Raw genomic sequence first — 13,324 nt, forward strand, 5'->3', positions numbered from 1 at the left:
AAATATAGAAAAGGAGACCTTTTCAGGAAAGAAAAGGCCACCCAACCTCTCTCTTGGTTCAGGTTCAGCTGGACCCGTTTTCCAGACCACTGTGCATAGGTCTACAGACTCCAAGGAGGCCCCTCTTTTTCCCAAAACAGACCCAGCTTTTCAAAGTCTTGCTGTCTTTTTTAACTGCCAAATTCCTAGGGAACCTATCCCATATGTCTGTTCTTCTTGGCTTGAAACAGTTCTGTCCAGAACATACACATGTATTGCTTTGAAGGATTAATTATTTTCTTTTTTTTGGGATGGTGTTGGAGGTGTGATCTTAACTGCAGGTGGCAGGTCGATCACTAATCAATGTTCTTGTATTGCTCTAATTAACTCTGCTGGGATTACCTGCATGCTAATGTAACAATCATCAGGGTAGCAAAACCTCTGGGTGTTGCAGCCTGCCTTAGAGTCCAGGCCCATCTTCATAGACGTGCAACCAAAAGCTTTTGGGTATCTCTTCCAGCTGGCTAAGTGTTTTCTAGAGGACCTCTTTGTTTTCTAGAGGACCCCTTTGTTTTCCAGTCTTGTCTGCTGAGATTTCTTATTGTGGCATTTCACTTCCTAAAATGCTTAGCCTGGGAACAAAGCAGCTTTGCTGCAGCTTCTGTAACAGCTCATGCTGTGTTATTCGTGCTCCTCACAGCGTTGCTCTTTACTGCTGTACAATGTTGCCTTCTTTTCCCTTTTCTGTCTTCTGTTGGAAGAGCTTGGCATGAGGAGAGTGTTCTCTAAAGGTGAAAGGAAAAAGTGCTAGACAATGGTGCTGTCCTTCTGAGAAACTGTACAGCAGCCCCTGGTGGGACTGACTGTTCCAGAGCAAGGTTTGAAATAGCTTCTGAGTTACATCCTCAGAGTGATCAGGACAGCAAGGGGTTTGGCTGTTGTGGCCAGGTCCTGCCATAACAAATGTGAAACTGTTCGTATGATTTACCGTGATGTTGGAGAGGGAAAATGTGGTTGAGGTGAATGTTTCTGAATACCAGGAAATGACTCAAAATATCTGTGGTTTGAAGTCCTGCACTTTAGGGCTTTTCTTGCCCTCCTGCCCTCTGTATGTCATCATTTTGGAAACAGGGGCTGCTTAAGACAGAATATCTTCCTCAGGAGCTTTTTATAGTTCCAGCTTTCTCTTGTCATTCGTACCCTTTGGTAGTGTCAACTGGCATCTGTGCATGAAACTCAGGATGTTGTGAAATCTTCACTGAGACTGTGACAATGCTCCCTTCGTCAGCAGGGCAGACCACGCTCCAGCAGGGCACAAGGTCTCCTGTGACCCTGGGATGGTCTGGTGGAAGTACAGCCTCTTCTGGGGCAGAGGCTGGGTCCGGGAGTGACCTTCTGTAGCTGTATCACTGCTGCCACAGTGTGTGTGATTCTGTTCCACTGAGTTTGGACACCCCAGGCTCAGCTGGCCCTGTCTGCTTGTAACAAATGGTTTGGCTGAGTTGCCTCTCTTGTCTTCCCTGGTATGTAAATCTGGGAAAGATCATGAGGTACTTTGTGTGAGAATCTAGCAGGAATCTTTTATTTCTGATTTCTTTACTGTCAGCCTGCAGTGGGACCCTTCAGGCTGGAGGCCCGTGGTGATGGTAGGGCAGACCTTGCAGAGGAGGGGAGATGGTTACAGCTGTTGATCTGTGCTCTTCTGCTCTAGAATCCCATGTAGCAGTGCCAGAGTACTAGCAGGGTCACAAGAGTAGTTCAGGTAGCTACATATTAGCAAATAGTCTATTTGGCAAAACCAAAGTTTCCTAAAATTACAAATATTAAAGAAACCATTTCTGATAAATGCCTAAAGATGTACCCCCTTGAGTCCTGAGGCCCTTTCCTGTGCCAGTAAGATTTCTTTTCACTTTCCAGTCATGATGGGTTTGCAGTACTTTTCCAGCACTACTTAACCTGTGGGCTAAAGGGTTAAAACCTCAGCTTCTTTAGATCAGTGCCTTCCTATTAGCAAAGGATCTGATACAAAGCATGTGATATGATTAAAGTAGACTACTAGCCTGTCTCTTCTGTTGTTCAAGGAAGATTACTTGGTTCTAAAGCTTCACAGTCATTTGGAATAACAAGCCAGAGGCCTCTTCTGTTTGCTTTGTGGTGGGTTTTGGGTTTTTGGTTTCTTCGTGTTGTGTTTTTTTTTTTTGTTTTTTTGTTTTTTTTTTTTTTTTTTTTGTTTTTTTTTTTTTTTTTTTCTTTTTTTTTTTTTTTTCTTTCTTCTTTCTGCCACTTGAGACCGTGTGGATGTACTCTCCAGGGAGAGGTCTTAGGGAGAATCCTGGTGCAAAAGACACTTCCATCCTCCAGTGGGCTGTCAGCTGCAGGAGACTTCATTGCTCTGGTGAGTCAGATAGTTTGGCAGGGTGTCTGAGCTCCTCCAGAGGTTTAATCTGAGAAGGACAAGGGAGTGCTCATTGCCCTATGCCCTTCTGAATAGGCTATCTGTAGTGCTTTCACTTCTAGAAGTGTCTGGCTTCAGGTATGAAATGAACTCCAGGAGAACCTGGAATTACTGGGAGTGGTGCAGAGTAAGCTCAGCTTCCTTCCTATGCCGGGTGCTGGTGCCCAGCTCTACACAGTCCCATCCACCTGTCTGTGGAGGTGTTTGGTCTGAAGACTCAATAAGCAGAGGGGAGAGAGAAGTTGTTTGTTTAAGTGCTGCACAAGTTGCTAAGCTGTGGAAAACTTCCTGCCCTTGAAGTAAAACTACTTTCTCTGCTAATTCCTGGAAAGAACCAAGAGAGTAGGAAAACTCATTTCCCAGGTCAAGCAGATGCTGTAACTTTTCAGAAACATGTTTGTCATGGGTGTGCTGAATCTAATCACCCACTAGTTATTTGCCCTAGTATCTGAGAAAATGGAAGTACCTGAAAACCAGTTTGTTTGGAAAAGGAACTTTACAGTAAAAAGTCCTCGACCTTGACCCTCTTGCATTTTATGGGAGGAGGAAGCAGGAAAGATAAAAATCAGTTATAGTACCTAGCTCCTACCTAAGTCTCACAATCTCTGTTGCTGTTTCATAACATAGAAAAAAAAGGCTTTCTTCCTGCCTGGATTGGGGTAGCTTCTGGGTGCTCTGGCAGGGAGAAAAAGCTGCTGAGTCTGAGGAAGGTGTCTTCAAGCCAAGTGGCATTGGGAGGGATATTGTGCAACTCCTTGGAGGAGATCTGTTGACCTCCAAGGCATTGCTTGCATGAGAAGGAAGGCAGGGGACTCTGTCCTGTGCCTGTACTTTCACCTGGGATTTCCAGGCTGATGACTGGCACGGGGAAACACTTAGAAGCATCCCCTGTGCTGCAGAGCCATGCTTGGGAGAAGCTTACCTGAGCACAAGCAGAGTACTCCTTGCGTGTGCTGGGCTCCCTGCTGCAGTTTGGAGTGCAGGTCCTGCTCACAGCTTTTGCTCCTCTGTGAGGGCACGCCAGAGCAGGGGGACTGCTTTTGACACACTGGTGCCACTGACAGATGTGGGAGCTGGTGGGCACATCCATTTCTGAGGTTAGCTTTGCAGCCTGGCAGCCCCAAGTGCAGAAAACAAAGCTGAGCTGGTCTTGTTGTTGAAGCGATTAAAGAGCCAATGTAGTCAAGTGACAGAGTTGCCCAACCAGTTTTGTGAAAACTCTGCATTTTTACTGCATTGTGTGCTGGCTTTAGTCAGTGTGGAGACCTCTTTCTGGACCTGACCTGCACAGCTTGTTGCACAACTAACATTCTAATACGTGGTAATTAAAAAGAGAAAGTCCACTAAACTGTACTTTTGGCTATTTCTCCTGTCTGCTGTTTTTGGTAAGTTGATTAATTTCTTTTTTTTTTTTTTTTTTTGTTGGTTTGTTTGTAGGGGGAGAGGAGAATCAGATGACTTCTCGTACAGTTTGTGGGGTTTGGGGTTGGTTTTTTCCTCCCATTTTTTGGCAGAGTTCTGTCTCTGGTCTTGATGTATGGAAAGTTTTGCTTAAATCAGAGAAATGCTGTCCTGCAAATACTGTCATGCTGTGCAAGCATGAGTGTGTAGGCTGAAAATAGCAAAGAACTTTCTCAATTTGCCAGTTGTAGGGACTGAAGACCTACTTAAATGTTGGATTTCAAACTGAAGTGTGAAGGCCAGATGTTCTCAAAACGTGTTACACTGCTTGTAAACAGAGATAAAAACACACTTCTAAAACCTCTGCTGCACTTTGATACTGAACTGTGGGCTTGGTTTCTTTTTAACGATATGATAGTTGTTTATAAATATCTGATCACTTCCCGTTGAGCATCAGAAGCACATTTCTAAAACACGCATTTCCTTTTTACAAAACACACGACGTGTGCTTGCTGTGATAAAACATACTGAAAAATCTGTGCCATTGTAGGAAGTCCTGTGGGTGCTTTCTAATCCAGGGTCTTGCTGGAGAGTGCGGTTGCTAGTCAGAGAATTCACACAACAGTGTATTAACTTCAGAAGGCAGTCAGAAAAGCTGAATGTCTCACCAGGTGCACCAGGAGCAAAATACCTTTGCAGTGTGAGCTGATAAGTTCCCTCAGAAACTATTCCTGAGAAATCCGTTCTTTCTAGTGGTATTTCTGCAGTACTTGCTGCCTTGCTCTGTGCGGAGGGACTGCATGCACGTTTGAGTCTCTGTCCTGCAGATGTCTTGCAGATGCTGCTGGGGGTCTCACTGTGCATGTCTGTGGTGGTAGTTCGAAGTTTGCAGATAATTAAGTGTGATGCTGTGGTTTGCAGGCTGATGTAGCTATGTTGGTCTCTCTGTGCTTAGCCCTCAGACCATATCCTCTACCCTTGAAGATAATTGCTTCTACTTCAGAAGAAACTGTCTCTAGTAGTAGATGGAATAAGAGTGGGTCTGGTTTGTTTTGTTTCCAAAATTTGTAATATGCAGAAATAATTTTCTACCTTGTACTGACACTTTCCTTCGAAGAGAAACTGTAGCTGTATCACTGAGATACACACATATAAATATATATATATATATATAATATGTAAAATATATACCTTAATTTTTAGGATCCAGCTTCTCCCTCAATCCTTCCATTGTAACTTGTGAAGAGATGCTATTTGGAAAATCTCCACAACAAACATAATCTTGTTTGTTTTCAAGGTCGTTACACAGCTGGTATTATCTCAGTGAAGCTTAAAGGAAAGTTCAGTGAATTCAGACTTGGGTCATTCATCAGCTCTGTGGTTATTTGCTTGCCAGAGACAAGATGTACCTCCCAGGTGTACCGAAAGTCCAAGGCCTTTATATATTAACGTCAACAAGATGAACTCTTTAGGATATTCTTTGTATGTTAATGGGGCTGTAACTTAGAGTCCCTGCCCTGGGGGCAGTGATGTACCTGGTTAACAGCAGACTTAGTAACTCTGCCATTGTTCATTAACTGGTGCTGTTGTGTGAAGCTGTCCTATCTCATCAGTCATGATCAGAAGAGTTTCTGATTACCAAAGGTCTGTTCCGCATGTGCATGGATAGAGAAGCAGCTGGGCTTTGTGCTGCAAGGGCTCAGAATCCTGCAAAGAGTAACCTGTTTCCTCCTCTGCCCCCCGGCTTCTGGAGCTGCCCCTTCCCGTCTCTCCTGCATGGGGATGGCTGCCTTGGAGCTGCAAAGTGGCCATTCAGTGAGCAGCTGTAGTGTGCTGGCTTCTGTGGGTCTCTATGCAGCTATGTCTAATCTGCTTCTGGCTTCTGGGGTAAGACTGCAAAAAGTAACTTCACTGGCCTTCAAAATGGCCTCAGCCTCATGCAAATTGCTGTGCAGATAAACATCTTTATGGAACCAGCAGCAGGCTGGTCCCTTCCTAGGGACACCTGCTTGTTTCTTTGGGCAGAGGGAGCCAGTTATGCAACCTGAGTACAGCAGTGGGAGCTCCTCCATCTCCAGGATTTCTTGGTCAATCTGTCTTCAAATGAACCCAGCTAACTTTGGTCAATGTTGTGGTGTGAGAAAGAAAAGACAGGGAGGTGACACTGGATCAGGGAAAGCTTTAGATATTTTAAGTGTCCAGCCTTGTAATATCTTGAGGGAGGTTACCTGTTGCAATATGTAAGACTTAGATAAGTGAGGCAGATGATGCTTGCTTGTTGTGTCAAGAAGGACCTGCAGTGCCTGAGATCAGCTGAGGCCGCTTTGGAGGTTGCTGCAGTGGACCAGCTGGACTTTCACTCAAGGATCCCACCCTCCTCATCAGATGCAAGATGTGAAGGCGGATCGGGAGCCTTAGGGTATGTTGCAGAACCTTAGTTCATAGTGCTGGCTGCTGCATCTCTGCATCTGTCAAACTGGAAGTTTCTCCTAGAGCAGGCAGGAGGGATAGCAGAACTGAGCCAGCATGCCTGCCTTACAAGGCATTTCAGGTGTTTTTGGGGGCAAGGAAAATAGCAACTTGTGAAAGCCATACCTGATGCTGGTTTGACCTCATCCTAGCCTGATAGAAGCTGGTAGTACTGCATCCAACAGGGTCTGCCTTTGTTTTGCACCCATTGATGTTAGAGCCTGAGGGGTGGTGGTGGGGAGCTGCTGGTCAGAGTACACAGAAATAACCTGCAGCTTCTTTGTAACCAGTCATTTCCTGTCCTTAAGCAAGAGGATCTGGGGAAGAGGGGACAGCATCCTCAGGCTATGTAGATGCAGTTAAATGTGTACCCTCTTTACCTGAGTTGGAGTATTTGGACTGACTGTCAGGGCTCAGTGCTCTTGGGAACATGTGTGCTGTCCTTAAGAGTTTGCATGAACTTTGCACTTTTTTGTAAATCTATTGAGACAGAGATTTCCACAACTTTTCTGCTCTGGTTTGTTTTGTGGTTCTTCTTTTCTTTCATTGCAATCATAAATGAGCGTCGTATTTGTGCTGCATGGTAACTTGGCAGCCGAGGTGTTTGAGCTGCCAGAGCTCATCAGGGAGAAACCTGTGGAGTGAGTGCAAAGGTGTGCTGCAGAGGAGGGCTGAGCCCTTCCCAGGAGAGCTGCGTGGCCAGGCATGTACAGCACTGGCCTGGGCCAAATGTCATAAACTTCACTAAGCACCAAGCATGCAGTGCTTGCTGGGTGGAGGCAGTACAGGATCTAATTGGGTAGAGCAGAATTGCAATTAAAAATTAACTTAGCCTCTGTGCCCCTTGACTGATGTGGTTATAATATCTGTGCATGAATTTTCCCCTTCCTGCCTTTGTGGCCAGTGGTGGGGTCAGGAGGCAGAGGTGTTCAACTCTCCTCATGTCACTTGTCCTTCTCTGGGGTCACCTTTTACAGGAGGGAACTGGGAGTTTCACAAGCTCCAGTGACAAAAATAAGTTAATCTATGAGCTGTGACAGGACTCCTCTGCAGTTGCTAACAAAGCAGGCCTCTGGCCACATGTCCTGGATTTTATGTTCCTGCTCCACATGCAGGTCTTGCTGTCATTGCTGTTGCTGTGAGAATGACAGGCCTGAGAGCTGGAGGTTATGGAGGGGGTAGGGAGCCATGCCTTGATGCCAGTCTAACCTGTGACGACCCATTCCATTCCTTCCTGATAGGAAACCCTTGACTTGGCAATTGAATCAATTGATGCCTTCCTGGAATTAGTTCTCCCTTCAGGTCCTGGGACTGAACCTGGGCTATGAAGCTCCCCAGATCAACTTCACAGCAGCTGACCAAGCTGTGTTGGCAACCAAGTTTTTATGGCAGTAGTGCCTCAAAGGAACACTGCATAAATAATCCTGCATATCTTTACAAGATGGAGAATGAGAGTTTGGAAGAAATGCCATTCTGCAAGCTGATGGTGTCTTATGAAATCCTGTGCAGAGCCATCAGTCTAGAGAATGACAAGGAAAAATTGGATGTGTACGTACAGGATTGTTGAAAAGAGTGGGCATTGCTGTTTGGGGATGAAAATTCAAATGGTCAAAGCAGTAGGAGTGGACAGGTAGAGGAAAAAACAAATAATTTTGGACAGTTAATGGAATTTGAAAGCTACGTATGTATTTAACCTCTGCATGCATTGCTGCAAGACATAAAGGCTGAAAACTTGACCAGTTTCAGAAGGCAAAGTTCAGGTTTTACTGCAGCACTAGCTATGGTACTTATGATGTCTTTTTTCTGCTGAGTGGCCTGTGAATATGCCTGGTTGTGATAACTCCAAGCTCATCTGCTTCCAAACCTGACCTATTTCAAATTTTGTTGAGCTTCTGCTTCTACTGTATGGCAGTGCTGCTAATCTTATGACTGTGCATTTCAGAAGATGGAGTTTTGAGGAGTTTCACTGATGTAGTGGACAAAAGTGAGTTCATTTGCAAAGAATGGAAAATTGGAAAATCTGTAATATTTCAATGGAGCACTAAAGTATCTTAAAAGCTCAAAGCAAAATAAAGACCCTTTTTTCTCTTCTGACATGAAAACTGTATTTTGAATTACTTTATGGCTAGGAGCTATGAAAGAGAAACATTGCCCTGTGGCAAGAAGAGAATGGTGCATAATGCTGTAATGCACAGTTGGGGTTTGTTGTTTGTTTTGGGGTTTCTTTTTAATAAACTTTGAAGATGGTATGTCTTTAACAAATAGCTAGGAGTGGAAGAACCCTGAAAGCAATATTTTACCCTTGTTACTTCAGGCATATCATCTTCCACAGTAAACTTGCTTTGCTGCTTAATTAGCTGAAATAATTTTTATAAAGATCCTAACAGCTTTGCAAATCTGTTTCCCTGACAAATCAAAACAGTGTGGGCAGAGTTTAAATAGGCAGCATACGACTTTTAGTGCTAGGAAGCAAATCAGTGGTACTGGGACTTGGTCCTCCAGTTTGAAAATTAGAAGGATTGCACCTGGGATCAGATGTCTCAAGGTAAGAATTCCGTGCATTTTGCAGGAAGTCGTTACCTAGCTTAGTTCTTGGCTAGGTTAAAGAAGAGAAAAACATTTGTAACCCCCACAACAGAAATTCATCATCGCCTAGGGATCTGCTTGCCTTCGTGTTCTGGTTGCCTTCTGTTCTGGTTACACTGCCCGGCTCCTGTTTGTGATCCTGTTAAGAGGAGATGTGTTCGTGGTGAAGCCAGGAAGCAAGCCAGCTGGATGGGAAAATTTGCATCTTAGTTATCCTCTCAAAGTGTAGCCCTAGGTTTTGGAAGCCTTACCTGCCAGGAGTAGTGGCCTGAGAGAGTGTTTCTCCTGCAGAGGAAAGGCAGAATTCTGCTAACCGAGAGCCTTCATTCACTATTCCTAGGTTGGTAGTGATGCAGCTATTGTATAGTGCATCTGTGCTGGAACACAGCCAGCTGATGGTGGTGGCTGCACCCAGGAGCACTGAAAATGGGAAAGCTGTGTGTTTGATATTTGGTGTACATATGAACCAGAAACTATTTCAGGAGTCTTCCATGGCTCATTTGAAGGACCGACTTTTGAGTGCAACTGGCTTTATGGCCTCTGACCTGAGGAGTTAACTGAAGAGCTGACTGAGATGTTGCTAACCTGGCTGTGCAGTAAGAGCTCCTTAGGTGTAATGACTGCTATACAGATGTGATTTGAGATCAGTCTGTAGCACATCTGGCTGATGTTTTATATCTCTGCTGCTTTCCATCTCAATAACATCTTGCTAGGTGCTATGCAGTGATGGGTTTAACACTGTCTCCAGCCGTGGCATTCCTTGAAGTTAGAGCAGGAACTTGAGCCACAGAGCTCAGACTTGTGCTTTCTCCTAGTAATTTGAGGGTGACCATTGCTTGTTGGAAAGGCTAGCCAGTTATAACAGGGCCCACTTACTAGTTTATCTCCAGAGTTAACCTAAATATTTAATAGGATTATGCGAAAGCCTTTGATTGAAACAAAAGAACGGACTGGGCTCTGGTGATCCTTGGTACACCCAGGCTGACAGCAAAGAATCTTGCTGACCTTGCTCTCTTTTGGAGCTGTTTCTTTCCAGGCCAGGCTGGTGACCCCAGCCCAGTATTGCTCTCCTCTGGCTAGTGAGTCTTTAAGTGTCATGGTGTGTTTGGAGCAAGGAGCTTTGTAGAGCATATTTTAAGGAACTTAAAAGTTCTCTGTTTTTATGTAGGAAACAATAGAGTCTGGGACAGGAAGAAGCAGGAAAGCTGACAGAACCACAGAATGGGTCAGGTTGGAAGGGACCACAGTGGTCATCTGGTCCAGCCGCCCTGTTCAAACAGGGTCATCCAAGAGCATATGACACAGAATTGCATCCAGATGGTTCTTGAATATCTCCAGTGAGGGAGATTGCATGCCCTCTCTGGGCAGTCTGTTCTGGTGTGTGGTCACAAGCACAGCAGAGAAGTTCTTCCTCATGATCAGGTGCAACTTCCTGTGCATCAGTTTCTGCCCATTTCTTCTTGTCCTATTGCTTGGCACCACCAAGAATAGCCTGGCTCCATCCTCCAACACCCTCCTAGACACTTGTAGACATTGATGAGGACCCCTCTCAGTCATCTCTTCTCAAAGCTGAGCAGCTCTTACTCTTGCAGCCTGCCTTATAAGACAGATGCTTCAGCCCCTTAATAATCTCTGTTGCCTTTAGTCTATGTTGCTCCAGAAGGTCCATGCATCTCTTTTAGTGCTGTCAGGGAACTGAAGTAGCTTACATCACTTTTCACCACCAGGAACATTAGCTAGGGTTGGTGTTTTGGTTGATGCTACTGTTGCAAAGTCCATATAAACAGCGATGGAATTAGCAGTGTATTTGTGATTACATCTCTCCTGTAACTGCTGATAGCTCTGTGTCACTCTCCAGGAGATCTTGGCAGCAGTGACTGTAGTGTGGTGCTGCTGTGAAAGGCAGCTCCTGCATTGTGCTGTCTGTGCATGTGCTCTGAGGCCCACCAGCTGATCCAGAGCTCTGCACAGGGGAAGGGTGTTGCTGTGAAGCTGCCCAGAGGACCTGTCTGTAACATAACTCATTGTCTGTCTGTTCTCCCCTTAGGTCCCATAAGTGAAAGAAGATGGGGTCTGGCTGCCTAAAAGTCACCAAGTACTTCCTCTTCCTTTTCAATCTCCTGTTCCTTGTAAGTATTTTGAGCATCTGTGGAGTAAGAAGGAAGGCCTGGACTATAGTTAGCTAGATTTTTTTTTTTTTTTGGATGTTGGCCCAGTATGTTTATTAAATAAAATGGCCACTTTTCTGGAAGGAGGGAGAGGACTCCTGAAGTTGAGGGATGTCAGAGCTGCTGTGTGTCACCAGGTATGCCAAGCAGCTCTACCCCCAGTAGCCACCTGCAGCCTCCAGTGCACACAGCTCCATACCTGCATTGGGCAGGGAAAAAAGGGAGTTACGGGTTCTTTCTGGAAGGAGAGTAGTTGTAACTATTTTCTCTGACACATCTGGAGCAGCAGCTGAACTGTCCCTGAGCAGCAAAGCTACACAACCTGCCAAGTAATGGCAGTGCCCTCCTAAATAGGCCAACCAGGCTTCAAAGAACAACTCTAATTTTGTTTGAGTCCCAACGGCTGGTTTTGATTTGTGAAAAGATGAATTAGTCCAAGTCTCCTGTTTGAAATGGAGTTGGGAGGTGGGGGAGACTGGGACAGGCTTGTCTGGGGAAATAAAACCGCCCACTGGGCTAAGTTATTTTCAAATGTGAGGCTTAGCAAAAGATGAACTCCTTTTGGAACAGATCGGGTCTGAGAGGGCCACATGCATTCTTGCATGCATCTTTCTGATGCCTAGGTATTGTGTGTCCTGTGGGCAGAGATGGTACTGTTGGTGATGCCTTCTTGCAATGGAATGTTGCAGTGGGGAAGTGCAAGGTTTCAGCTTTCCATGTGTCAGCAAGAAAATAGCCTGTCTGATATCATTATCCTTTATGCAGTGTGTAAGGAAAAGGAAGGGTCAGGCTGGGAGAGAAGGGAGGGAAGTGAATCATGATAAGGTGAGCGCTGCTTTCTGGTCTCTGTCTCTGCACTCAGATTCACTCTTGCTTCCTGCATGGCTGCACTGTGCTGGTAGCACACAGGGTGAACTTGAGGCACATCTGGGTCTGGTTTCCCTTGGCTTACTGTGCTCACTTTTCACTCTCTGTCTTTACTTCTATCCTAAGAGTAGTTAACTGGACTCTAATGGTCCAAAGTCAGGGGTGCTAGAGCATCCATGGGGAAGGTTCTTGGGAGGGAGAGAGAGGAGAGGTATTTCAAGTACCACTAGGTCTTTCTGAGTATGAATTAGTCCACTTTAAAGATAGGAAAAATCATGTGAGTCCAGGCCTGTCCCCCTACTAGTGCAGGACTCCTATGCAGATATCAGCATCCAGTCTCTCTCCTCTCTTGAAGAAGAGATAAATTTTAAGCAGCATATGACAGCCAGTCTACCCTGGGAAGCAGAGCTGTATTTGTTAAGACAGTGTTTGAGTTTTCCTTAATGCCCAAACCTCTGTCTGAGTTTATTAGCTCATCTCTGTGTAGAGAAAGTTCCCTTCAAGAAAGTCAGCCTAGCACATAGGAAAGGAGGAAGATGACAGCCTGAAATACTGCAGTACCTTACAGCACTATCACTGTTTCTGCTGTATGCTGTTAATGGTCATTGTGGCAGCTTCATTCCATGTTGCCTTTCTCTCCCTGCTCTGCTGAGCCAGGCATGGTTGCAGGCAGTCTGTGGGGATAGATGTGCTCTCAGGAGGCAGAGCTGAACTGCTTTGTTGGGCTGACCCACATCCACGCTGCACTTTCTTACATTTTGCAAGACTGTGAGGATGGCAGGCTCTGAATCCCTCTCTGAGTTCTGGAGAGTGGCAAGTGATTTGCAGTAGCTGTTCTTTGTCTTGTGCACACCCTGCTCTGAGCCAACTCGTCTGCTGTAGCACCCAGCCCCCCTCTCGCTTGTGGGAAGCTGATCTGATTCGCTGAGCTGGACCTGGAGAGTAAGAACTTGAGGGTAGGATGTGTTGTGAGAAGGTCTGTGCTGACTAAAGGGAGAAGCTGCTTTAACTGAGCTCTTTAACCCTGCTGTGCAGCATAGGCATTGCCTTCCCCTTGGACTGCTCTGTCAAAATGAGGTCTCCAAAGTCACGGTGTTCTGGCTGAGCTTGGTACTTCTCTAGAGTGAAGAAGTGCTTCTGTCTTGACTGAGGGCAGGCTGTTTGCATGTGCCAGATGTTGGCGAAGGTGGCATACATTACTCCCTCCCTCTCATAGGAAGTAGTTGACCTGAGAAATTTTTCCATTATTGTTTTTCAAGGTCTGAACTGGGGAGAGTAGTTGGTGATTCTTGAGCTTATACGGTGTGGTAGAGCTCTATTAATCTAGCAGAGAAAGTGCTTGTATTGATTTGCTGGGAGCTTGTCAGCACAGACAGGTTTTGAATGCCTTGTGCTGGTT

General features: G+C 45.5%; 1 protein-coding gene across 5 annotated transcripts in view; it reads left to right on the plus strand.

Moving 5' to 3' along the window:
• CD82 (CD82 molecule) overlaps positions 1–13,324 on the plus strand; it is a 39,479-nt gene that overhangs the window by 8,949 nt on the left and 17,206 nt on the right. For 3 of the 5 annotated variants that reach the window (XM_063398364.1, XM_063398366.1, XM_063398362.1), the window contains exon 2: positions 10,938–11,019. In XM_063398364.1, coding sequence (XP_063254434.1) covers positions 10,957–11,019 — 63 coding nt within the window. In that variant the 5' untranslated portion in view covers positions 10,938–10,956. Of the gene's footprint in view, positions 1–2,312; positions 2,375–3,683; positions 3,820–10,937; positions 11,020–13,324 lie in introns of those variants that run through there. The other 2 variants (XM_063398365.1, XM_063398363.1) reach the window with 2 other exon arrangements.

This window comes from Prinia subflava, chromosome 5, assembly GCF_021018805.1.
Source record: "Prinia subflava isolate CZ2003 ecotype Zambia chromosome 5, Cam_Psub_1.2, whole genome shotgun sequence".
Classification (NCBI taxonomy): domain Eukaryota; kingdom Metazoa; phylum Chordata; class Aves; order Passeriformes; family Cisticolidae; genus Prinia; species Prinia subflava.